At 42.0% G+C, this 26,407-nt stretch overlaps 3 protein-coding genes across 6 annotated transcripts in view; 2 read left to right on the top strand and 1 right to left on the bottom strand.

Moving 5' to 3' along the window:
• Nucleotides 1–10,441, top strand: part of slc19a3b (solute carrier family 19 member 3b) — a 28,243-nt gene extending 17,802 nt beyond the window's left edge. The window contains exons 7-8 of the mRNA XM_041806194.1: nt 9,393–9,534; nt 9,605–10,441. Of these exons, the coding sequence (XP_041662128.1) occupies nt 9,393–9,534; nt 9,605–9,757 (295 nt within the window). The 3' untranslated portion in view covers nt 9,758–10,441. The remainder of the gene's footprint in view (nt 1–9,392; nt 9,535–9,604) is intronic.
• A 2,851-nt stretch (nt 10,442–13,292) lies between these two features.
• Nucleotides 13,293–18,975, top strand: slc19a3a (solute carrier family 19 member 3a). Its single transcript, XM_041811665.1, has 7 exons — nt 13,293–13,439; nt 15,177–15,412; nt 16,843–17,347; nt 17,449–17,527; nt 18,093–18,285; nt 18,363–18,504; nt 18,591–18,975. The coding sequence occupies exons 1-7, from the start codon at nt 13,293–13,295 to the stop codon at nt 18,738–18,740; spliced, it is 1,452 nt and encodes a 483-aa protein (XP_041667599.1). The 3' UTR covers nt 18,741–18,975.
• Nucleotides 18,976–24,169: 5,194 nt separating this feature from the next.
• The window catches only part of agfg1a (ArfGAP with FG repeats 1a), a 49,218-nt gene continuing 46,980 nt past the window's right edge, over nt 24,170–26,407 (bottom strand). For all 4 annotated transcript variants that reach the window (XM_041804184.1, XM_041804193.1, XM_041804200.1 and 1 more), the window contains one exon: nt 24,170–24,597. In XM_041804184.1, the coding sequence (XP_041660118.1) occupies nt 24,538–24,597 (60 nt within the window). In that variant the 3' untranslated portion in view covers nt 24,170–24,537. The remainder of the gene's footprint in view (nt 24,598–26,407) is intronic.

Raw genomic sequence — 26,407 nt, 5'->3', positions numbered from 1 at the left:
GCAGAGCATGTGTCAGAGAAGCAGTCTGAGAGGAATAGTGTATATAGCACAAATGAAGTTTAATTGTAATTTTTTTTATTTATAGACAGTCTGAAGGGGCAGTATAAATACAGATTAAATAACATCAAAAATACAAACAAAAAAAACCCCACAAAAAAGGGAAATATTTAAACTATTTATATTTATAAAGGTCAAACAAAACCAGAGCTGCTTCTTTGTCCTCCTCCTCCTGCCCCATTCTGGCCCTCCTCTCTGCCAGCCACAGCTCTACATGTAATTGTAGATTTCCCCCGGATTCCCCAAACAAGCTTCTCTTCATATTTAAACATTTCAGGGTAAAATGCTGTCTTGTTGCCTAATTAACTGGGGAAGTTCGATGATCTGTTTTAGTTCATTTTTTATCCTATTCACCTGTAATGCCTTGACAAATGTATGCAAATGAGCACATTTTAATTAAGTAGTGCGTTACTTGGATATCAATGAGGCGATTTTGATGACAGATTTTTAAATACACGTAACTGTATTCACCTGTAGTTTCTCACCTTTAGTGCAGTGTGAGTCTGTATGACCAATGCACTTTGCCCATGACAAAAGAAACAGAAACAAAAAGAAGCCTGACATACTTTTTCCCCTCAGCACGCAGTGTGGTTAACTAGTGGCCATAACTTATGAGGGGTGTGTGCAGAGTCAGTCACACACACAAGATGCTCACTTCACTTCAGTCATCTTGCAAGAATACACCATGCACAAACAAATACCGCTGCAAAACCTACTCACCCGACCATCAGTTGTTGAAACACTCCCTCCTGACCGTCTTTAGCACCTCAGAAGCGCTTAGCTACAGGGCACATCTGGGCACGTGACGTCAGGGCAGTGAGGGCATGTCTACGTGGATCATGTGACCGACTGAGGGTAGACCCACCCCCACGGCACGTGCCGCCTCAACTCAGTCATGCACTTACTTTCACAGGCAGTAAAAAGGTTTGGTTCTCCTGCTTCTCTTGCTTCTGTGTGTAGAAAAAAAGGCCTCAGAGCTCGACACACACTCTTTACCTGCACCTTCGACCAATCAGTTCAAACCCAATTTTGACCAGTCAGGTCAAAGCAGGCCTCCCTGATCCAATCAGTTCCCGCCCTCAGCAACTCTTCTCCCTTTCCCCTCTGCAAACAACTCCACACTAAAGGAGACAGGGGCAGCGGTGGGTGTGCGCGCGGGCGGATGGGCAGAGGCAGGGCCAAGCAGGGCTGGCAGATGCTGCTGTGCAGCTAGAGGCTGCAGACAGAAATAAGAAGATGGACAAATGAGTTAGAATGAAAGAGTCACACATTTAGAGCTATGATAAAACACTGGCATTAAGAGCACAGAGTTAAACATGGGGCGGGGTCACTGACCGGAGATTGTTCTCCCCTCCTCCGTTCTGCCAGCCATCCTTCCATGGAGCGTCCCTCTGCCTTGGCATAGAAGTGCTCCCCTTTGTAGTGGCTGTGGCCGAACGCCTTGGTCTTTGGCTGGCCACAGTGAAGTGGGTAAAACTCTTCCATGCCAGCGAGAGGAGAGCACCCAGCTCGACGCTCCTCCTCCCTCTGCTTCCTCTGCCAAGCGGTGGTCCAGGGCAGCAAGGCCAAATCTGCTGTGGAGGTGGAGGGCTGTGGGGTTCCAGGAGGCGAGGCTGCAGGGCTGGTAGCTGAGATGGAAGCTGCAGGGGCGACGTGGGCCTAAGCCACCAGGACAGCATGGAGCTCCGGTGCCAGGGGCCCGAGTGGGTCACAGCCTGATCATTGGCGTCCTGTGGCAGGTCGAGAACCATGGGCTGGTCAGGCTGTGCTGGATGTGACAGGAGACCACGAGCAGTGGGCATCTCCTCCTCCGTGGTCTCCTGTGCGCTGGGTCCTGGCACCACCATGGTCACCATCTGCACCATCTCAGCCTTGCTCCGCTTGTTGTGCCTTGTAGAAACACATTCAAGCACATGAGTTGCAACCAGCATCTTTTGTTATCAACCACTCAGTCGATCAATCTATCAATCCCAGCGTGAAAGGCTTGGAGACACAAGTCTTACCACTGCAGGAGGGTCCTCTGGTTCACCTCGCACAACTGGATGGGCGCAGCTGCCAGGAGGCCAGGGTGGTTATCCACATTATCTCTGATAATGGCATAATCCCTCCTGACAGCCGCCCAGCGGTTCACACGCACCCTGGCGATGGTACGGCCGTCATAGTGGATGCGGCACAGCTCCAAGAAGACAGCCTCCACTATCCTGCTGCAGCTTGGAGACTTTGACACACCAGATCCAGCTCCCATGAAGGACCTGCAGAGAGAGAGAGATGGAGAGAGTGAGAAACATGTATTTTACCTGTGATAAAAATGCCCATTTCAATCTGTAGTTTGTGAAGTTAACCTGGATTTGTGGTAACAACAGCAACTAAAAAAAAAAAAAAAAAAATCTAAACAGGGCACACTCTTGAGAACAGAGGAAAATAAAAACATGTACCAAGTGATGCTGTCAACCCCTGGGGTGCTCTGGTGCTTGGAGGGGCCAGCTTTAAAGTGGCCCTTTGCTAAGCGGTCCTGGTGGCGAGGCGGGCAGGAGATAGCCACCTTGTCCCTGTCGGACAGTTTTTGCCACAGGGCGACTATCTCCCTCATCTGAGGCTGTGTCACAAAGGTGTTGTGACGCAGCTCCACCAGAGCCAGACGGGCGGCGTGATGGTATCCACCATCACATCCTGCAAAAGACATGGAGGGAGGAGAGGAGGGTTAAAACAAATCACTGCTTTGTCCTTTTAGCCATCCAAGATCCAAGAGAGAGAGACCCACAGTAAAATGATCAGAGAATATCACATGATGCACACAGACATTTCTCTCCCGTGTTTAATGAAAATACTTGACTTCTTGGTGGAATCGATCTTCAGGGTGTCCCCAAACACAGATGCTATCCCGGCCTTGGTCTCATCTCCGTGCCCCAGCACCCATCGAGCGTAGATAGACAAAAGCCAGTCTGTGCTGGGGACAGGGTGCATGGGGGGGACCGTCACCTCCTCCCGCCGCACCCCCAGCTGGACAAGGACACCAGTGAAGTCCAGGGCACGGCTCATCCACTCCTTGGTGTGGTGCTCCAGGAGGGTGGTTTGAAGACAAGCAGCGCTGTTACCCAGCGTCCGCTGGCTCATTTCGGTGATGACCCTCCTGTCACACGACAGCCTGTGGAGAAAGCCGAGAAAGAGCATCGGCCACTGCTGTCATACACAGGCTCACAAATGAAGAACAGAAAGCACAAGGCTGCCATTTGTCCACTTCCCTGTACGTGAGGATGGCTGGAAACTTCAACTGGTGCCTCAGGACCAGCTGTACCACGATGTCCTGCCCCCACGCCGCATACTTTTTTCTGACAGGGGTGGCACTCCAGGTACTCCGTGCCCATAAAGTACCAGGAGTCCCTGTCAAGTACCCTCCTCACGGTCTTGTACAGACTGGTGCCGGTCAACCTGTGCTTACAGTTGGGACACACAAGACTGTATGCCCACATCCTGTAAGGGGCCCACAGGAAGAACCGGCTGAGGAAGAAGGCGTGAGGCGAGGATGGCGGCTGGGTGTAGAGGGGCCTTACCTCTGGGGGGTGCAACCACAGCCACAGTTGGCTGGTGAGCACGGCGTGCCCCCTCGGCTCTCCTGAAGAGGGCACGCCCCAGCCAATCGTGGTCCTGCTCAGGGAGCAGCTTCCTCCACTCCTTGGGGAGAAGCTGCACAAATAAGAAAAACACCAAAGATAAAGACTAATAACAGTAAATGTGATGGTAATGACAGCTTGTGAAACAGAATCATCATTATCACCTCAACATCTATGAAGATGAAAATCAGGAGCTTTATATGAGTAAAATAATTCACTTTAGATCTATTTACCTGTGCACCAACACTCAGGGTGGGGGGTGCAGGCTCGCCTGAGTCTCCAGCTGGCCCAGGACCAGTGCTGGTCCTGGTCCAGGAGCTAGCGCTGGTCCCAGCACTGGTCCTGGGCCCGGAGCTACTCCAGCAGCTGTAGAAACAAACACTACCACTCTTTACTGTGTTAAAGCTGATATGTGCACACAATAAGGCTATTAAAATGAAAACACAACCATCAACCTGTGCAGCAGCCTCCAGGAGGAGCTCATCAGAGATCTCCTCAGGTGCTGCACATAGGTTTGCACAGGAGAGACATTATCACATCATGTGGCATTACAAATTTGTGACTGTAATTTGGAAGCATCTTATTCTATAGCTGTGTTCACAAGGCCGAGGCAGGGGATGAGGAGCTGGCTGCTGGACAGGCTCCTTGTCCCTGCCCATGATGTAGACCTGCAGCCTGTGGACCCTGGAGCCCTCCCTGGCTGTCTGGCTCCTCAGCCACTGCAGGTAGCTGCACACATGAAAAAGATAAGTAAACAGAACACAGTGTTGGGGCACATGTCACCAAAACACATTCCCTCTCCCCAGTACACACATCTCTGCCAGCAATTCTCACCTCCTTGTCTCCGGGGTGTTCTCCTCATAGAGGGCTCAACATGTCCTGCCGGCGTACACGCCGAACTCCACCAGAGTGTCGTCCATGCCCCTCACAGACAGAGCACCCTCAAGCATCTGCTGCTCCCGGAAGACTGCCCTCACCTCCAGGAACATGCGGCGAGGGCATCTTTGTTCAGGGCAAGGGGCGATTGAAGTGTCGCCGCCTTCGCGTTCTTTTATGTGTGAGGAAGGAACGTTGCAGGCATAACCCACGTCATGGCTTAGGAGCCACTTAAATGTCTGACCTCAGTACTGGCCAAACTGGAGCTCACTGGCAGAGAGCAACAGATCAAGGCTCCCGGGGTCACCTCCAGCCTGGATCACGCATCCCCTCACCTCTTCGCTCACCCATCTGGCTGAATTCACCAGGATCACGAGTAAGCCCTGGGCCCGGTAGGCCTGGTCTACCCGTGATGCCTCGGATGAAGGGGTGAGGATGAGCTCCAAGGACAGGGGGAGCTTCCTCAGTGCTGGCCTGTAATCCATTCTGCAGGGAGAGAAGAAATACATCAATATTAATCAGATCATCAGAATATTGTTATATTGAAACTCTATGATTCAGACTAAATTACCTTTTTTTATCAGACATGGCTATGCCAACAAACAGATGACTGTTTTAATCCACACACACAAATGAATTCCTTTTATACAGCAGGATGAAGTGTCTTTTATGTGATTGCAAACAACAAACTATACTAAAAAGCCCTGATAGAAAAACACACGTACATGCATTTAATCTCCATACAGATTACGCTTTGACACCTTTGATAGCACTTACCTCGATCTCAAACGACCTCAAAATCGAACCACCGTAAGAACGTCTTGACGGGAGATAGCGTCCAGAGCAGCGTCCAGAGGCAGAATGATGCTCATTCCCATTTGCCGGTATAAGTGGGCGTGAACATCCACAGCCAGATGTTGGCGACCAATCAGAGAGTGAGTTTTCAAGTAGAACCCAAAAACCAGACATTGCGATTTTTTGCCCCACTGTGTGTGGCTAAGGCTAAAGTAGAACAGGCCAATCAGGAGCTGCTCCCGAATGTAGGCCACGCAATTGGAACGAAACAAAAGTAAAACAGGCTGGAGAGAGGATCCCTGCCTTCAAGATTTAAAATTGGAATGATACAGAGAAAATCAGAATGAAACAACAGAATATAAAGTTTAAAAAATGGAACGGTACAGAAAAGATCAGCACAGGGCCGCAGGATGTAAACTATACAATGGGAACAACACAGAGAGGATTAGCAGGGGGCAGTGAAATTCAAAATTTACATTAGAAACGATACAGAGAACATCTGCATGAGGCCATAGAAATGAGAAAAATTGGGACTATACAGAGCAGTTAAGGACAAGGCCTAATTCAAAATTTAAAATAGGAATGATAAAGAGAAAATCAGCATGGGGCAATAGAATTTAGTCATCATCATTGAGGATAACACACAGTGATCACATGTAGAGATAACGTAATATCAAGTAAAAGTTGTCTAGACATAGGTGTTTCATTTGATTTTTAATGTACCACTGATGATAAATACCATCAAATGAGCAGAAATATAAGAACAAAGGTACAGAATGAGGCACAACGATGTGGCTGAGCTGCAGGTGTGAGGCAGGGCTGGTTTTAGTCATTTGCAGACCCAGGGCTAAGATGAATATGAGGCCCCTCCCCCTTTTGCTAAAGCATTAATAATGAGTGGGAAAAAATAGAAAGCATGTCTTTTATGTTAATAAAGCCACAGAACTACAGTAAAGGCCCCAGTGTGAGTTAAAAAAATATCCAAAAAGCCAACCATTATTCATCAGCCTTTAGAAAAGCACCTCATAGCTCAAACTCAGCACATTATAATATCTTAAAAAATCCTTAGGTCAAGTGGAACTCACATAATGCTGGTTTTGGGCCAAATGCTTCAAAATCACCACTTTTCAGGGAATAAAAAACACATCTTTTGATATATTTTATTGCTTTTCAATAGGTTAAAACCCAGTGAGAGATGTAAAGGGTGACCAGTAGCACTGATTTATAAAAACAAATTAAAATCATTAAAAAAAATTGAGACAGAAGGTTTTGGCCCTAAGTCAGCAAATAAAAATAAGCTGGAGCTCTTTTTTTCTTTTTTGTTGTCCTTTATGTCTGGTATGACAGGTGATATGATTTTCATTAAGCAATGAATTGTTGTATTTCTGTTGATTGTTTTTATGTTTGAGATAAAGATCAAATCAAATAAAAAAAATATATGGTCATTATCAGTGACATATGATTTCTTCTGACAATATATGACATTTTGATGAAGCCTGTTGTATCCCACTTAACATCACAATTACCTACCAATTATTTTTTAATTTCATTTCAGCTGTGGATTAACTGACCTATAATCTACCTCACATCCCCAGTTTGGATTGTGGATCTCACTAAAATATTTTTGACAATGTGGCTGTTTGGTAGAGTAAGGTTGAGTACCAGCCTTTTATGCTTAAAAAATAAATGTAGAACATGAGAACAAAATAAGCTGCATTTTTGTTGTGCAGATGTCTACTATCAGGGTCCAGTGGACATTCTTTCTCAGATTTGCCAATTAACATCACTTTGGGATTAGTTATGATCAATTTATTAAGTTTCGTGTGTATTTAATAGACCTCTGATTAGGAGTGTGCTACTGTTTCATGAATTGATTATTTGATTATTGTGGACTATTGTGACAGTGGATTATTGTCAACTCTGAGTAAGCTGCAGTCTCCATTGGTACTTTTTTTTTTTAGGAGTATTTATTGTGAGAATACAGTTTGCTGATTCGAACAGTCCTGCCTCCATTTCTACCGCTGAGTTAAGTTTTTGATGTAGTAATTTGTTTTATTCAAATGAAGCAGAATATCACAAACTGATGTGTAATCTTCTATAAACGATTGTTAGCACCATCCACAGAAAAAGATATAGGTTCAGACCATAAACAATTTAATGTGAGGGGTTATCAAGACTGTGGCCTGTTTTACTTGTGAAGTCTAACAGATTGTGGCGTGTTCATAAATAGTCTAATGGATTAGGACTACCTCCATTAGTTTAGCAAACTAGGGGACCCCCAAACAGCATCTTGCATAGGGCCCCCACAAAGCTAGAAAAGGCCCTGGGCATAATCGTCATAAGATATGGGTGTGAGAGCGCATTGGCAGGAAGTTAGTGGACAAAAAGTTGAAACGAGGGCATAGGAAGCTTCCATTTGAACACAAGACAGCACAGCTCAATGAATGAGCTCAACAAAGAGACACACCCCCAGCGGGCTTCCTCTGCTCTCTTCTCTTGCACGCCCCTACGTCGCTCCACTGCTGCGTGCACCCGACGGTGATAATATACAGATTTTAAAAAACCATAAAAGTTCAAATTTGGTAGAGAAAGCCTGTCTTCTTTGTGTGTGTAGCAGATTTATTGATGTGACCTACAATTAATCTTTACCAATGACAATGTTTACCTCAAGGCTTTTAGGAGTGTTTGTTCAAGTAAGCCCTAAGATAGCTGCAACTGGTCACTAAAGAGGCACATGCAGCTGGAGAGCCATTGGTTGAGTGTCACTGATATAAGGGTTAAAGACCCTGTAAAGTGAAATCCATAATTTGTGTCTTAACACACTAGATATGTTAGAATATGGTTGCTGTAAACATGTGAAAACACTGAGATCCACATGTGACTGAATTCTGGATTTAGACCGTGACATTTTTCACCTCTTTCCTGGCTTGGTTTAATCTGGGCGGGGCCAATATGTGGACTCATGATGTCACAAGCCCACAGTAGAGAATGACCCCGCCCCTCTAACACTACAAGATAAGTTACAGAGCAGTTCATCTCAGTCCAGTCTGTTGTTAGCTGATGTCACTGCCTGTATTGAAAGTTAACAGTCAGTTAAATGCTGTTTCTCTGTTCATTGTGAGGTAAATTTGCCAAATCTATCAGCCACAGCGGTCCATGGATCATTTAAAGTATCATAACAGATTTGAGCCAGAAAACGGACTTTGTCTCTTCTTCTAAGGTCAACAAAAGGTGAAGAGAATGAGTGTAGCCTGAGTGCTTTCTTCAATTCAGATTATAACTTTATTTAAGTTTGAGAGGATGGTATTTCTCCTGAGTGGGCGTGGCTTCAGCTCATTCAACAGACACGCCCACATCATCCTGGAGCAGATTTTATTGCCTCATTTTTCATGATTTTGAAGCTTCATTTCATAAACTTGGAGATGTTTTATCTGACAGAAATTTGATTTAGGGGTTCACAACATAGTGACTTTTTAAACGACAAACCTAAATACAGATTTATTTTCACTTAACAGGGTCTTTAAAGACGGGTAATTTTAATTCTTCTCAGAATAGGCTGGGGCTCCCTATTGACTTGTGGGGCCCTTTGCATTTGCATATTCTGCATATAGCAAGAAACGGCTCTGAGTGACTGAGCCACAGGCTAGCAGTACGAAACAATTTGTCACGTTCTATGAATTTTCTCAGTGAATATAAATAAGATGCAACAGACTGTGTAATGAAGGTTTGAGTGTGTGACAAAAATAATAGACCCAGTTTGTGAAGACCTTAAAGTTATAAACTTCCTCATTCTCACAGTCTCCCCCTTCCTCTTGTATGAATTTAATAAACTAAACTAATATTTTTCATGAAATGGTAAAGTGTCTCAGCTTCAACATCTAATATGTTGTTTATGTTTTCTTGTGATAAAATATGAGTTAATGACACAATCATTTACTGCTGTTTTTATTTACTCATTACAGAGCGCCCCAACTTTTTCGGAATTGAGGTTGTAGATTCCTTTGCAATAAGTTTGCATTGCTATCATTGATGTCTGTTTTAATTGTGTTTCAGTTTCCAGATAGCTTCAAACCTCTCCATGGAGTGCTACGCTCTGACCTTTGGGATCAACACGTTCGTGGCGCTGTCCCTGCAGACTATCTTGACCGGCGTGGTCGTCGATGAAGCTGCGCTGGGATTGGATATCGTCACACAGGTTTGTTTTATTTTTTAGTTAATATGATCTATTCATTATCAGTGAGGATGACTGAAGGTTTTCTCCACAGTTCATCATCTATGGCAGCTACTACGCTGCCATCTCACTGCTCTTTCTGGTCCGGGGGACCTACACGGCCTGGAGGAGTCGATGTGGCCCTGAGGATCCCCAAACCAGGGAGCAGGAGTCCGGGGAGGAGGTGATGTCTGCTGAGCGTTTCTGAACTGTCTCACCATTCAAGTCTTTGAAATGCTGGAGGAGTCAGATTTTGATTACCAAGAGATCGTTCCTTCTGCCTGTGAGGAGTAAAACATTCAAACACTCACGTTCCCCAGATCAGGATCTTGTTTCTGGTGGCTTTAAAGCCTCCCACTTCCTTTTAGTGTGTTTTTAGCTGCTGTGCCATCAGTGTTAAAATAACAAAGACATGACTGCACATTCTCTGATATGCACACACTTGTGCATGTCCCAGACAGAGGAAAATAAGACTACTGAGGCACCTTTTCTTTCTCTCACAGACATAAATACACACTCACAAATGCCTAAATACATCAGTGAATACGCAGCTCTGTTAAAACAATTACACTGATGTACATGGTATTAAATACTGTAAAAGAATAAAGCTCAAGATTTACAGCAGTGTGCCACACTGGGACAGTAGTTCCCTCAGACTCCTAAAATTTTTAACAATCATCCCTTAATTTGCAGCGTTTTCCCAGAATGCCTTTGAGCAGCAGACATGTTTGCACCCTGGGTGAAGCTACCAGCTGAGTTAGTGAAGTCCTGACTGTGGTAACCTTCATTTATATGACAAGGATGATAATTTGGACTCTGAAAGAGTGCTTTCTGGGTGAATTGCACCTTACAATCTTACACTGTAGGATTTCAGAGGAAGGTGTCATTGAGATAAGACCTTAAACTACATATAAAACTAGTTCCTGCACCCTAGATCTCTGGATGAGTGAAAATAAATACAAGTCTTGTACAGAAAGATGCATGCTTTGTATGAAATTCCTGTTTGACAGGCGTGGCACATGAATTGAAGCATGTTTTTGATGGCTTTAGTCTGTTCTTGTGACCGTCAGCCATGTTTACTTCCCTGACCTCTCTGTTCTTGCTCACTTCACTGACTACCTCTCAAGAGACTGTTTTTCAAGGCACATGTAAAAAAAGCAATGACAAGATTGTTAAGATTAAATGCACATGATGGAACCAGTTCCGGTTGATTCCCATCGTTACTCAAAGCCAAGGAAGAATCCTGGAATGGTCGTTTTTGAAGGATGCTACGTCATCGCCTGCTGTTGGAGGACTGCCCCAATGTTGAACTTGCTCAATTTTACAGTGTATGAGTTAAAAAAAGAGAGACAGATGTGCCTTAAGTGACATCAAAGCTGCAAGGATTTAATTCTGATCACACTTGACAATATTGGCTTCTAATACAGAGAGCAGCCATTTTAATTCTTTTTCTTTATATTCATGTTAATTATATCAGCTCAACTTTATTCATCCCAAAAGGTAATTTAGTTTGGCAGTCTACCCAGACCATACAAACATTAAAAATCAGCAAACAGGAGCTGTCATGGACAACAATAATAAATAAATGCATTAATAAATAAATGAATATAGAGGTACTCACTGGCACGTTGACCCCCTCATGTGGCTTCTCTAGGAACGACACACTCAGAGACTTCCTCTTGTTTCCTATTATTTCCCAACAGTCTTCTAAAAGACATTTTGCTGTTGGGTCACATTAAACAGTTTAATCCAGTATTGGAGCATGAGCTTATCTCTCCTTATTCTTATTATTTCAACAAGCAGGGCTGTCAGAGGAGTTGCTCTGAAAGCTCTTCTCAATTCAAAGAGCTTTGGCCTTAAGCCAGTCCAGTTTAGCAAACACAGATTTAGAGGCTGAGCCAAATACAACAACACACCCGTAGTCTAAAGTAGACCTCATCATGGCTTAATACAGTGTTTCCCAACCATTTTTCCTTGCAACCCCCACATAGCAGAGCCCCCCCCCCCCCGGACCCAAGAGAGAAGAAAAAGTGACACACTGATGTCAAAAATCAACATAGTGTTAGAATTTTGTGCTGTTCTTTGATTGGCAGAAGGACAAAAAGAGCATCAGTTCGGCTTAAATGGTCATTGACCCAAAGTTTATTAAGGATTACATATAAAGTTTATAAAATGTCACAGATATCACCCATCTGTGTGTCCCAGTGAGCTCTCAGAGCAGAGAGCTCCTGACCCTCGTTAAGTGTGTCTTTTTATCTTCAGGGGAGGATTCTCCTACACTTCCTAGTGAGGAGGAGCCCTGTGAATTACGACACTTCCCTGTAACAAAGAGTGGTCTCACTAACGTTAACCTTAGCTGTCATCACTGTATACAAAAAGGAGCCACTCACTCTAATCTTAGCAGAGGAAAAGATTAACTAGATCTAAAAGTACAACATGACATTTTGTAATATCTCACAATAGATTTCATTTTACTGATGAAACCCTTAAAAAGGCTTACGCATGCTTTCCTTGTCAAAAGAACTTTGAATAAACTACTTAATAACTGCTTTATCATGGTTTTAGTTAATATTTACAAATCTAAATTTTTGGCAGCCTCAGAGCAGACAAAGCTTTGCGCCCCACCCTAAAATCTTTTGCGATGATTGTCAGATAATTTGAGTCCAAAAAGAAAATACTTACAACACAACAACAACCTGCAACATAAACAACAACAACAGCATAACATCAACACAAAAAAAAAACAACCTGCACACAGTTGACTCCTGATGGTGGCAGGCTATCCATGCAGTGATACTACTAACTCACAATCCTGTGTGGTAAAATGGCATCAATGAATCCAAATATCTGAATAGTGAATGCATAGGTCACCACAAGCGAGCATCTATTTTCATTATTGTGAGTTCCACCTGGCCTAGATACGTGTTCAACTATTAGAAAGTAGTGAGTTTGACTTCTGATGCTCTTCTGAGAACTGATGGACTGTAGGCTACTTGGGAGTTTAGATTTAACATTTGTGTATGTCCTGTAGATCTCTGGAAGAATTTAAGAATTGAAAAGAGATGCTTAAGAATAATCTGTTTACTTGCTATGATTGACTTGAGCTACACCAGGGAGCACCTTTGCCTTTGGCATCTTCAAAGGCAGAGGATGGAGTATTTCATACATTTTGGTGACATAATGTTTAAAGGCAGAGGATGAAATGTTTATGAAACTGGAAACATTGGGGCCTTTTCCCTCCATTTTGCCATATATGGTAACTTTTGGATAAGTGGGTGAAACTTGCAAGCTGCAGGGAACCCTCACTTTTTGCCAGTTCCACCAAAAGTTGCAGTAAAAAATTCAAAGGTTGCCAACAAAAACAGTCAACATAAGATTGTCGGGTTACATGCTTTATAATAATGACAAAGAGATGAAGCATGGAAGCTTGCATTGATGTTGCTGATCTGTGCAATGATGCTGTAAAATCTCTGCAGAGCTTAATAAGAAAAAAATCACATGGCGCAATAAACATAGAATTATGACAGAAAGTTTGATAAAGTCCTGATATAACCCTGACATAATCTTGCTACCTGCTTCATTTGTGAATGGCGTTGGCCTTGAGGTGGACTGTCAGCTGCTGCTCTTTGACCGGGTTGTTCATTGACAAACTGAGCTCAACACTTAGACAGCTTCAGGTGTTTTGACATGAGGAAACAGCAGCAGGACTAGGAACCCTTACACCAGTGTCAAAGCAGAAGAAGATGGAGGCTTTGAGGAGATGGAGGGCCAGCTGGAGATATCCCACCACTCTGCTGTGCATGTACGGCTTCTTCAGCACCGTCAAACCTCTGGAGCCTTTCCTCATCCCCTACCTGACAGGGCCAGACAAGAATCTGACTTCAGAAGAGGTACGAACAGGAAATTTAGACTTAATGTCAAACAAAATGAGAAATGCATGATAATGTAAGTCCACCTGAAAGAACAGCTGTGCTCTGGTTTGTGCAGCCATCATGTTTTTTAAATGATTTTAATGCTTACTTAGAATCCTTTTTTTTTTTTTTTTGTACTGGTTAGAATTGTTTCCACATAAAAATGATACAAAGTAACAATGCTGGTTAATTTCAACATTGTCTTTATTACCTGAGTGGAAAAAAACACTCGGGATTATAATACTTCAATATCTCCTTATCATTCTATCATGAAGCAATTTCCTGTCTTGACTTTTTACTTTTTACTTTTATTATCATTAGTCTGCTGGCAGGTGTGGTTTCCACATTACTTAAACTCATGCATCAAGGGGGCCTAATCTGGCCTGCATGCAAAAGGTTAGGATGGAATGTTTTATAGTCATTGATGGGAAAACATGTATTTGAATGCAAATAAGGGGCTAAGAGTGAATAAAGTAAAATCAGAATAATAGAAAGTCTCACTGGAGGACTGACAATATCTTCAAAGGCAGACATCATTTTCAAAGGCAGATACAGATTGTTTCATCAAGCTAATGATAATTGGCCTCCACATTACTTAAACTGGCCAAGGCCTAATCTGGCCTGCATGCAAAAGGTTAGGATGGAATGTTTTATAGTCATTGATGACATCATCTTCAAAGGCAGAGGATAAATTGATTTTAAATTATTGATGACAATATCTTCAAAGGCAGACATCATTTTCAAAGGCAGAGGACAGATTGTTTCATCGTTGATGACATCATCTTCAAAGGCAGAGGACAGATTGTTTTATAAGGCAGAGGAAGGATTGTTTTATAGTCATTGATGACATCATCTTCAAAGACAGAGGACGGATTGTTTTATAATTGTTGATGTCATCTTCAAAGGAAGAGGACAGATTGTTTTATAAGGCAGAGGAAGGATTGTTTTATAGTCATTGATGAAATCATCTTCAAAGGCAGACATCATCTTCAAAGGCAGAGGACGGATTGTTACATCGTTGATGACATCATCTTCAAAGGCAGAGGACAGATTGTTACATCGTTGATGACATCATCTTCAAAGGCAGAGGACAGATTGTTTTATAAGGCAGAGGAAGGATTGTTTTATAGTCATTGATGACATCATCTTCAAAGGCAGAGGATGGATTGTTTTGTAATTGTTGATGACATCATCTTCAAAGACAGAAGACGGATCGTTTTAAAATTGTTGATATCATCTTCAAAGACAGAAGACGGATGGATTTTTTTTTAATTGTTGATGTCATCATCTTTAAAGACACAGGACAGATTGTTTTATAATCATTGATGTCATCATCTTCAAAGGCAGAGGATGGATTGTTTTGTAATTGTTGATGACATCATCTTCAAAGGCAAAGGATGGCTTGTTTTTTAATCATTGATGACATCTTCAAAGGCAGAGGACGGATTGTTACATAAACTTTGATGACATGCACAGGACTGAATGTTGGTGAAGCCTGGGATGTTGGCGCTTTCTCATTTTTTACCAAACAGTAGACCATAGTTGGTAACTTTTGGAAAAATGGGTGGTCATTGGCGAGGTCAAAATAAGGGAAAGATTGTTGGTATTGATGTGTTCCGGTGATGATAGATACATCAAGAAATGCCTCATACTGGCCCCAGCCAGGGCCCTCTACATCACTTAAAACAACCCTGTCTCTTGATTTTTCCTTCTCAGGTGAACAACCAAATTTTCCCTGTGTGGACGTACTCCTACCTGTGTCTGCTGGTTCCGGTGTTCCTGCTCACCGATTGGCTGCGTTACAAGCCTGTGGTGGTGTTTCAATGTGCCGCCCTCTTAGTCACAACAGCAATGATTAGATGGACACAAAGTGTTCCAGCCATGCAGGCCATGCAGTTCTTCTACGGGGTGGTGACTGCCAGCGAGGTGGCCTATTTCTCCTACATCTACAGGTAGTGGACCGTTTTCACGGGGTCAGGGACAATAAAGGGGACTGATGAGGACTAGGCTGTATGGAAGCCATGCTTCTGTATATTAAAAACAACCTTTGTAACAGCCTAATGTAATGAGCTTTTTAATTTATGTGTCTGTGACAAACAAAAATAATGGTTACATTTATACTCAGACTTGTGAATATTTACATTTTGATTAGACCTCCCACTTTCATAGACCCATGTTAATTTTGAATGTACCTCCTCTCAAAGTTGGCAGACAATGTATCTTCAAGCAACGTCTGCTTGTACATCACTCATCAGCATGCATTGGTACACATGCACAGTATAAGCCTAAACAGGCAAAGTAAAGGGCATACTAATCAGGCTAGAATCCATGAATATGTGCCATATTTTCACTTTAATATTTCTCCTGTTGTTTTTACAAGTTCCATGTCATTTAAATGCATTTTCCTGCCTACGTACCTTTCGGTCTACCCACCTACCTACCAACCTACCTTACTATCTGCCTGTCTACTGACCTACCTGCTTACTTGTCTGTCTACCTACCTTCCAGCCTACCAACCTACCTGCCTGCCTTCATTCCTACCTACCTACCCCCTGACCTTCCTGCCCACCTAACTACTAACCTACCTTCCTATCTGCTGGTCTACTGACCTACAGGCGAGATGGCAGGTGATCCAAAGTATGCCTACCTACCTGCCTGGTAACCTTCTGGCCTGCCAACCAAGCTACCCATCTACTCACCTGTATGCCTCCCTCCTTTCCCGACCATCCTACCTATCTACTGCCCTGCATACCTACCTACCTAACTTTGTGCCTCTCTGCCTGCCTAACTGCCTTGCCATTTTCTTGCCTGCATGCCTATCTACCTACCTACATGCCTACGTACTGGCATACCTACTTACCTGTCTGCCCACATACCTGCCTCCCTACCTACTTATCAAGCTACCTACATACCCTCTAACCTGCCTACCTACCTGCCTGCCTACCTACCTTCCTGCCTGCCTAGCTAACTAGCTACTGACTCACCTGCCTGCCCACCAACCAACCTATTTTCCTTTCTATCTACCTAGTTACCTACCTTACTGTCTGTCTACCTACCAACTTTTTACCTCCCTACCTGCCTGCCTACTTGCCTATCTGCCTGCCTGCCCACCTACCTACCTGTCAGCCCACTTCCCATTCTGCCTGCAGACCTACTTACCAACCTACCTTTCTACCTACCTGCCAACCTATCTACCAGTCTTACTATCTACCTGCCTACTTACCTTCCTGCCTGCCTGCCTACCTACCTACCTTCCATTTACAAGATGGCAGGCGGTCCAAAGTATGGACCAGTTGAGAACCACTGACTTAAAGGTCACCCTAATGATCCTGAGGGTTTTTGGAGAAGATGTGATATTTTGAACTTTTTTTTTTTTTTCCAGCATGTTGGATCTGAAGAGGTATAGAAAGGCCACATCTTACTGTCGCAGTGTCCAGCTCCTCGGGTACACGGTGGGCTCTGTTCTGGGTCAGGTGCTTGTCAGCTTTGACCTCATGTCCTACAACAACATAGTGGTGTTCACTCTGGTCCTCAGCGCCATCGCCTTCGTGTTTACTTGCCTCCTGCCGATGCCGCAGCAGAGCATGTTCTTTCACCACAGAAAGACGGCAGTGACAGAAGGTACCGATGGGGAGGGGACTGGAGATTCAAAACAGGAGGTACAGGAATCAAAAGTTGACCAGCAAGATGTAGGAGAGGAAGGAACGCCAAATTCAGAGGGGCGTGAGGAGACTGCTGAGTCAGCTGGGGCTGAAAGCTGCACCAAGGTCCTCTTCCGGCTGTGGACCGACTTTCGTTTGTGCTATTCGTCCAGACAGCTGCTCTACTGGTCACTGTGGTGGGCGATGGCCACCTGCGGCTACAACCAGACCGTCAACTATGTCCAGGTCAGTAACAGAGGGAACAGCGATAACATACTTCGTGATAATGGAGTGACCGATCACATGGTCACATGACCTGATGAATGATTGTTCAATGACCCTTGCAGGTGTTGTGGGAGCATGTGCAGCCATCTCAGAACTTCAGCATCTACAATGGCGGCGTGGAGGCTACGTCAACCCTGCTGAGTGAGATACATCATATTTAACAAGATTTATGGGATAAACATTACTATAATCTAGTGCCCTATGCACCCCCCCCCCCAAAGTGACTGACCTAATTCAAGAAAGGTCCAGCGAATTGGTGCTAGTAGTCTCATAGTTAGTGAAATCCTGATTACCTGAATGCAGTGAACGTGTCTCAAGTTATTGGAGTACAAAGACACCTGTGTCTGGAGGGTTCAGTCACTGGTTTATCAGTATTCCTTGCTACCATTACACCATGAGACAAAAGAACACTCTGAGCAACTCACTGAGTAAAATTTCAGTGTCCAGATGTTTGACCCTGATTGAGGCCTATTCACAAAGACTCAGTGCTGTGATGGCAGCAGAAGGTGACTCTACTAAATACTGACTTGAAGGGGGAAATATTTATACAGTCACTTATTTTATATAAAATAATATTATGTAACTGACTTTACTTGAGGAAATCTGTTTTCACTTTCTCATTAAAGAAGTTTTTTTGGTGACAAACCCAGATTACATCAACCATAATTGAACATCCAAGGAGGTGAATACTTTCACCGTCTTTCAGGTGCAGCCACGGCCTACGGTATCGGCTTCGTCGAAGTGAGATGGGAGCAGTGGGGGGAGCTCGCTCTGGGCGGTTTCTCCGGACTTGGAGCGGCAGCACTCTTTCTCATGACCTTCATCGGAAACATCTGGGTCTGCTACGTCTGTTACGTCATTTTCAAGTGCCTGTACATGCTGCTGATAACCATCGCCATGTAAGAGCATTTCATTTTCACAAGGGTTTTAACCTGATTGGCAAGAAAAGCAGCAAAAGTAACTGAACATCTTGTAGGTACCAGATCGCAACTGACCTGTCCATGGAGAGGTACGCACTCGTCTTTGGAGTGAACAACTTCGGAGCGTCGGCTCTCCAGACAGTAATCACATCCATTGTGGTCGACAGCAGAGGGATGAGTCTGAGCATCATTCCTCAGGTGAGCTGACCAATCAGATAAATGCCTTTATGACATTTACTACATTTTACTGTAAATGAGTTTGAATTTGTGTCCTTGTCTTACAGTTCACCATATACTCCACCTACTTCTTGCTCATCGCCGTTGTCTTCATGATCCGAGGAATCTTTACCATTTGGATGTCACGGAGAACCAGGAAGGCCCCCACGCCACCGGACAAAAGGGAGCCTCACGTCTACGCAGAACACCAGTTCTGATTAACAGAGGGATTCAATACTCCCAGCTTAGATCATCACTTTAGTGAGACAGCTGGGCCAAGTCTTCTCTGTGTGTAGTGGTGAAATTGTGACGTTAATTTCCTTCCTTCAGCATGGTTTAAAGGTTTTTACTTGGTAGAAATCTGTTTTCACTTTGACAGTAAAGAGGGTTTTTTTGTCAAAAAAGTCATTTTATATTGACCATGATTGATTTATAAAATCATTAAAAGGCATAACGTTCAAGGCGATGAATACTTTTTATAGGGATGGTGTCCTTGTTTTTATTCCTTTACTGAGGACAAGCTTATCAAACAAAACGATCAATTTATGATCAGTTAACCTCATCACCTGGGATTTTTAATGATTTAAATGGGAAGGATCCTGGCAACAAGACTGTTTGTCTAATCTAGAAACAGTAACTGAAGCGTGCAAGGCTTGACAAAGGTCAGTCCCTGGCAAACACATTTACAAGACAAGGAAATATGGGAAAGGTTTTCATTGGCCCAGGCTCATTGGGGGCTCATGGAGTTGAAGAAAAATGCTCATTTGTAAGTTTGAGCTATGATAAATGAAGATTATTTTTTAACTTCAAATACGTATTTTATTTATCGCTTTTAAGAATACATCATGTTAAAAAATGTAAACCCTGTTTAGTTTAAATAGATTCTTTTTTTTACCATTTTTTCCAATGCTCTGAGAAAAAGTCAGAATTCTGACTTTTCTAAGAAAACTGATTCCCTGTCTTTTTTTTTTTTTTTTAAAGTGTCCCTAACAGTGTTCTTGAAAAGCCAACTGAACATAATGGCACAAAGGTTTGGAAAGTAGAAAAGAAAGAAAAGGAGGGATCTAGTCAGACATTCAAGTTTTTTTGGGTGGTCCATGAGAGCTCATTTACAGTAAAATAAGACATATGCACCATTATAAAAAATCTAAATAATTATAAAAACACTTCATGACAGTTTTATCTGAGTTGAAAAGGACAACAACTTTGAAGCTCAGGTAGATTTAACTTTCATGACATGTTTTCATCATTTATACATGCACTGATCTGGACTACTCCATCTCCATTCTATCTTAGATCATTAAAAAACCTGTTCTTTTATCCGTTTTTATATTTCTTTTATCGTCACTGTGATTTCTTGCCACATGTGTATAGATTAATTTTTTATTTTTATCTTATTTCTTATATTCTCATATTTTCTCATAGTATATTTAATTTCTTTTATTCAGGAGATTTTTTTATCATTTAAAACTTTAACAACCTTTCTAGAACTTTACTGTCATTGCTGTTCCTTTCTATTGTTTTACTTTTATTGATTTTTGTGCTACAGTTGTTGTGACTTCTCGTTTGACTTTTCAAACCTTCTCCATTCAGTCAGACTTTTGTTTAATAATTCAGAGAATTTTGATTCCTTGAATTTCTGACTTTATTGTAAATGTTAAAGCATTTTATAAACATCTGTTTTTAAGCTGCTATAGAAATAAAGTTAATATTATTATAAGTTTATATATATTTTGTCTGATGTAACTGATGCCTCAGTTTAACTGGTGACACTCCACTTAACATTCTCCTGCACTGTTCGCCCTTTATAAACATTAACATCACTAGAAACAAGTTTGTGGAGTCACAAAGTGAAGAGATAAATGCCAGAAAAGAGAATACATGTGACTTTAGAGATGCCTGATCAAACACATGAACGGTGGTGGAAAGTTACTTATTCCAGAAACACTGTCCTTGTAACGTTAATGTTTCAGAAAGCACTTATAAACTATTATTATCAGGAACCGAGCAACGACAAAGGATGCTTACTGTTATTTCTAACAAAAACCCTAGCATTAAAAAAGAAGGGAAAAAATCATGTTTAAATGATAAAATACAAATATATTTATATTTCAAATCCTTTTTTCTCATTCTGAGATGTAAGTCAGAATTCAGACATTACTCTCAGACTTCTGAGATTTATGGCAGAATCTTCAGAATAATGTCGGGATCCTGAGTTCATTGTCGGAATTTTTGGAATAATGTAAACATTTTAACGTTAGTCTCAAAATTCTGAGACTCAAGTCTGAATTTTGAGATTAATTTCAGAATACTGAGATTGATGTTGAAATAAAAGATTGAAGTCCAAAATTTGAAATTAAAAACAGAATTTTTAGAATTATGTTGGAATTTTGAGATCAAAATCAGCATTTTAAGATTCCAGTCAGAATTCTGTGATTAAAGTCAGAACTTTGAGATCAATGTTATCTGTAGTTTACAGAGATAAATATTAGAAAATAAAATAAAGGTGATTATGCACATTTCCAATCAAAACAAAATAGATAACAGCAGCTATTAAATGTAATTTGTGAGCCCACAGACACTTTGATTAATGTTTATGTTTCTCAAAGCCAGATGTTCACATCAAAAAAACTCTGTGAAACAAAAGTTTAATAATAAATAAAATGTAAATATCTCAGTATCATGTTATGGATGTAAGAAAGTTTTGGTGGACCTCAGATGATTTTCAGTTTTAAATTGGACTGCAGTGTACTGAAGTTTAGGACAGCCTACCAGAGGCAAAACAAAGAGTTTACACTGAAACTCTGTTTATAAAAGAAATTAGCAAAGTGCATTTTTTTGAGTCTAATGTTTTGGTTGTATGAGGGTTTTTGGTGGGTCCATGAAGATTTCTGGGTCAAATTAGGCCATCGTGTACTGAAGTTTGGGAAAGGATAACAATCACCTTCTAATAAACTCCAGAAGCTGATTGAAGCCAGGCCAAATATTTGACTGCCAAGCTACTGATCCAATGTGAATTGGTGTATTCTAATAAATCACGTCTGTGATTGGGGGGGTCTACTGGGTCTTTCAGGGGCCCAGCAAGCTCTATGGATGGATCCTGGCTGCAACACCATGGATTTCAACAATGTTCTTTTTTTCTTTACATAAAAAACTAATTACAAGAGTTTTGTGTAAATAACTTCATAGAAATGAACAGTGTGGTCACATTTTCTTACTTAAAATTCATTTAATATATTTATATATATTTACTGTATATATTTACATATTAACTTAAAACTCTTAAACCCAAGGTCAGTGGTTTTCAGTTCCTGTTCAAGGATGTGGATCAGAAATGTGGTCAGCCTGTCGTTCCCTGACACAGCACTCACTCTTATCAGAACAGGCTCTGTTTTTTTTCTTCAGTGTGAATACATTTTTTTCTTAAAAGTCTCCTGGCTAAAAAAAAAAAATCAGTTTGGTTTTTCACAAATACAGCAAATGGCAGTACCCATAGTGCTGAGGTCAGACGACACGCTAAGAGAATGATTACAACCCGATCCCACAGCTGTAGGGTTTCAGGACCCAATGACCCTGAAAATCAGCGGTTTTATCCCATGTGGGGACTCAACAATCAAGGCCACATCTGGGATGCCTCACGACAGCACGTCTACCATGTTTGAGTTTTCTGTCTGTATGGAGTCATTATTGTTGCAAAATGTAAAAGCACATTTCAGTGTGTAGAGATTATGACTTGTTGATTTTGGGCTCAGATTTTTCTTCAAACTTTCCATCAGAACTTGCCTGTGTGCTCTAAATGAGCTCTGATTTTTCTCTGATGATGTTCAAAACTTTCTCTGCACTTACAAAACATATTTCTGATCTTGGTTTTTTTGATGAACCAACCAATAGGAAACAGGTAGAGGATGGACCAATCATGTTTGCTCTGCCTGTTGTTGCTATGTTGGTCCCAGGGAAACATTTGCTTTGATCTCGCCAAGAAAGTCCCGACATTCTGTCACATACACTGAGAGCCAAAAATCATCCTCAAACTTTCACTGTATTCAGTCAGGATCACTCATCATACATTTTATCATTTCTTTTGGCAGAGAAGGCTCTGCTCTAAAGACGCTCCCTGGGTTAGTCAAGCAGCATGCTTCGATTTTCCAGGGAGTGCATGGCCAGAAATCCCCCTCTGGATAGATACATTAATAACATTGTGTATAAAATCAATAAAATTAGTTCAAAAGCAATTAATACACAGTAGCATGAATCTCATTTTAAGGGGGCAAAAAGCTTTATGCTATAAACGAGCTGGCTGGGGTGGAGTACCTTAAACATTGCTAGCAGCAGCAGTGTGGTGCATAGCAACAATTGGCAGAGCAAATATGAATGGTCCATTCTCTTCCATATTCCTATTAGTGTGTTCATCAATAAATCCAAGAGTACAAATACACTTTGAACACACAGAGAACATTCAGAGTGTCCGTTTCACAAACGAGCAGAATTAGCCTGTATAAGAGGAGAATGGTTTTAGCACGACTACATGAAAACTTGAACAATCAACCAAAGCAGACGTTTAGAGCACCACGGAGAAAATATAAGCACAAGGAGGCAGTTTAGAGCATAAAGGCAGATTTGTTTGAGGAAAAATCCAAGCCCAAAATGAATAAGTTATACTCTCTAAACGTTAAAATAGTGTCTTCAGTTTTACCTCAACAATGACACCATATTACTAGTTTATTAAATATACTTCTGGAGTTCAGTTTCTATCTAAAAAAAAAACCCTCCTAAATTTAAAAAAGCAAGAGAGCAACAGATGTGGACCAAGCACTACTCATGATGGATGAATCCAGTAGGGCTGTACAGTCACGTCATCGAGGAACAACCTGGACAGACAGGAATGATGAGCTACATGGTCTTTAAAACTGCCATATTTTGAATACCTTGATGACTGCTGGAAGATGGCTGCTGCAGCAATGAAGGGTACAATAAAAAGTTAATTTAATGTCGTTTTAGTGCATGATGGTCCTTTCATTTGCTTTTGGACAAGGCCTAAATGGAAATGTTCGGTTAAGTTGTCATGACCTTCCACAAATGCTGCTGACGACTGCTGATGAAGAATGTGAAGGTCATCCCATTTTGCAGGGAGAGATTTCATGAGCGTGTGGTGTTAGTCCAGACAGGCCACTGAGTCAAGCGCTGCTGATTCACTGTAGGCATGCTATTGGCTAATAACACCCATGCTGCCATGATTAAAGTGCTCTAGTCTGGCTGCTCCCTCTGCAAGCTTCTTTTTGCAACCCTCCTCCACTCAGCTACTCCTTTATTCTGCTTCTTAATTAATCAGTGTTATTATGGTATCAGTGATGCCTGATCTGCTCTGGGTTTTTTTCTGCTTCTCTCCCTACCTAAGACTTTTCTTGTGGGCACAGGAAATGCAGGAACATGTGTGCATGTCAGTTCGTGGAACCCAGAACAGCCACAACGCCAAATATAAAAACGGCAGTAAGTGCGAATTAAAAACTGCTTATCAAGAGAAAAATTTATACTGCGAATCACATTTCTTGACAAAGTGGTGTCTTATGGCTCTGTAATCAGGGCATGGTGTCTGACCTCAGCGTAACCTTTCCCATCACTTAACAAATGTCGTGGTCGATACAAATACTGATATGCACAAAGAGCTCATTTCTTAGAGAAAATCATATGTACAGGATTGCAGCATAACAAACAGGATACACGGTATGAAATAAGTTAGTTTGATGATACATCGTGGTTCAGTAGAGGCCGGGCTCATTCACAGGATCGTCAGAGAGGAGGGGATCGACCTCTCCCTCCACTCACGCCGCAGTTTGTCGCGTAGCCGTCGACCGTTATCAGCAGGATGTCCGTCACATTGTTCCACCGGTGACAAAGCGCCATAAAAAATACAAATCCTTACAAACATTGTGTTTTTAAAGCTACTTGTGAAACCAAACAGTGCAATAGGAGCAAGCGCCCGTTGTTGACCCTGTAGTGAAGCTGATTGGATGGTTGCTATAAGAAGGGATTGGTGGAGGAGCCTCCAGCTGGGTACTGAGCAGGCGGACCGGCACCCTGCAGGGACAAAAAGAGACAATCAGGGAATGTACACGCTTTCTCCAAACACTGAGAGAGGAAGAAGTAGTATCCAATCAGTGAACAGTTCAATGTTTGACTCTGTTTACATCTTAAAATACCAGTGTGCTCTGACTATTCAGATACCAAGTGACTGCAGTTTACTACTTACAGAAGAGACATTATTATTACTATGATAATTTCAATTTTTCAAAAGTCTTTCCCAAGTGCCGTTAAACAGATCAATATATTTTTATTACATCTTTTTCAAACATCCTAGTTTTGTTATGGATGCTAACATTATTTCACTCTGTACACAAAAACCCAAAACTACCAGGGTCTAAATTCTTAGCCCCCCTGATGATGACAGTCAGTAGTGCCTCCTTTTTTCTGGATAACAGCCTGCAGTCGTTTGTTGTAGTTTTAGCCTCAGACTCATCTCCTGAGGAATCCGAGCCTGTTCTACTTCGGCCAATCTCTCAATGGACCTTGGTCTTCAATTCACCAATCAGAATTTCAGTGGGATTACGGTCAGGGCTTTGTGTTGGCCAGTCAGAAAGGTTCACTTTGGTCTTCCGGGGGTAGTTCTTCACCAGGGGCGTTGTATTTTTTGGGTTGTTGTCTTTTTGAAAGACAAAGTGACAACCCACACCAAGTTCTGCTGCTGACTGCTTGAGGTCTTCACTAAAATCTTCACATATCTGTTTTTCTTCACGATTCCTTCCATCTTTATCAGAATCCAAGTTCCAGATGCACTGAAGCATCCCCAAAGAGCAATACTCCCACCACCATGTTTCACTGCAGGGACGATGTTCTTTGGTTGACACGCCTCTCCCGTCTTTCTCCAAACATAACCAATGTCTCTATGGCCAAAGAGCTCTAGTTTAGTTTCATCTGACACGCTTCCAATATTAGGATCTTTCTCCAGGTTGTCCTTAGCGTACTTCAGTCTGGCTTGAAGGTGTCTCTTCTGCGGAAGTGGACATTTTCTTGGTCCATTCCCATTCAGGGCTCTAGTGATGGTCTTCTTTGAGACTACAATTCCCTGGCTAAGTCCTTCACAAGCATCTTGGCTGTTGTTCTGGGGTCTTCACATCTCTCACTAGTTTTCTTTCCAGAATCTTTGAAATTATTCTCCCCCTACCTCTGCCAGGCTTGTTCTGGACTGTGTGGCTCTCTTTGAATTTATTGATGAAACGCTGTCATAATGTTGTAGATCCGTCTCCTGCTTTGTGAGCATCAAAAATTCTTTCTCTTAAGTCTAAACTGATTTTTGGTTGTTGTTGCCATGATGCTTTCTCCAGTGACAGCTCAAACCCCTACTGAAGTTATTAGACTATGTGAAAATGTGAAGATAACCTCAGTTTAATTTGATTTTACAAGCTTTGAGCATTACAAAGTTAAGGCACATCACTGAGTACAGTGGTTTGTGCTGTGGCTCAACAAAAAGGTCTGTTCTAAAGAGGGTTAATAATATAGACCCTGGTAGTTTTTGTCTTTAGTGAAACAATATAGTTGCTGCATACAAAGTAAAATATTGTTAGCAACCAAAATAAAACAAGGATGTTTGGAATAATTAAAAAAAAAAATCCTTGCTCTTTTTAACAGCACTTTGGTCCTCATTTGTATGTGAATGTTAGGAGCTGGACTTTGCATTTTCATTGTTGTTTTAAAAAAGCTGAACTGGTATCAAACAAAGAGTTGTTTGGGAGCAGAAAGACAAGCAAGAAACTAAGATAAATAATCCTGATCTCTAAAAAAAGACCCATCATGGTTGAAGGCTGGATGGATGTACGCATACCACTGGTAT

The sequence above is a fragment of the Cheilinus undulatus genome, linkage group 2 (assembly GCF_018320785.1).
Source record: "Cheilinus undulatus linkage group 2, ASM1832078v1, whole genome shotgun sequence".
In the NCBI taxonomy this organism is placed as follows: domain Eukaryota; kingdom Metazoa; phylum Chordata; class Actinopteri; order Labriformes; family Labridae; genus Cheilinus; species Cheilinus undulatus.
This window is presented reverse-complemented; position numbering and strand designations above follow the sequence as displayed.

Coding starts and splice junctions, on each gene's coding strand:
- slc19a3a (XM_041811665.1), top strand. CDS start 13,293: ATGGAGGCTTTGAGGAGATGGAGGGCCAGCTGGAGATATCCCACCACT. Junction 17,348..17,448: donor AGACCGTCAACTATGTCCAG/GTCAGTAACAGA, acceptor TGACCCTTGCAG/GTGTTGTGGGAGCATGTGCA. Junction 18,505..18,590: donor GTCTGAGCATCATTCCTCAG/GTGAGCTGACCA, acceptor CTTGTCTTACAG/TTCACCATATACTCCACCTA.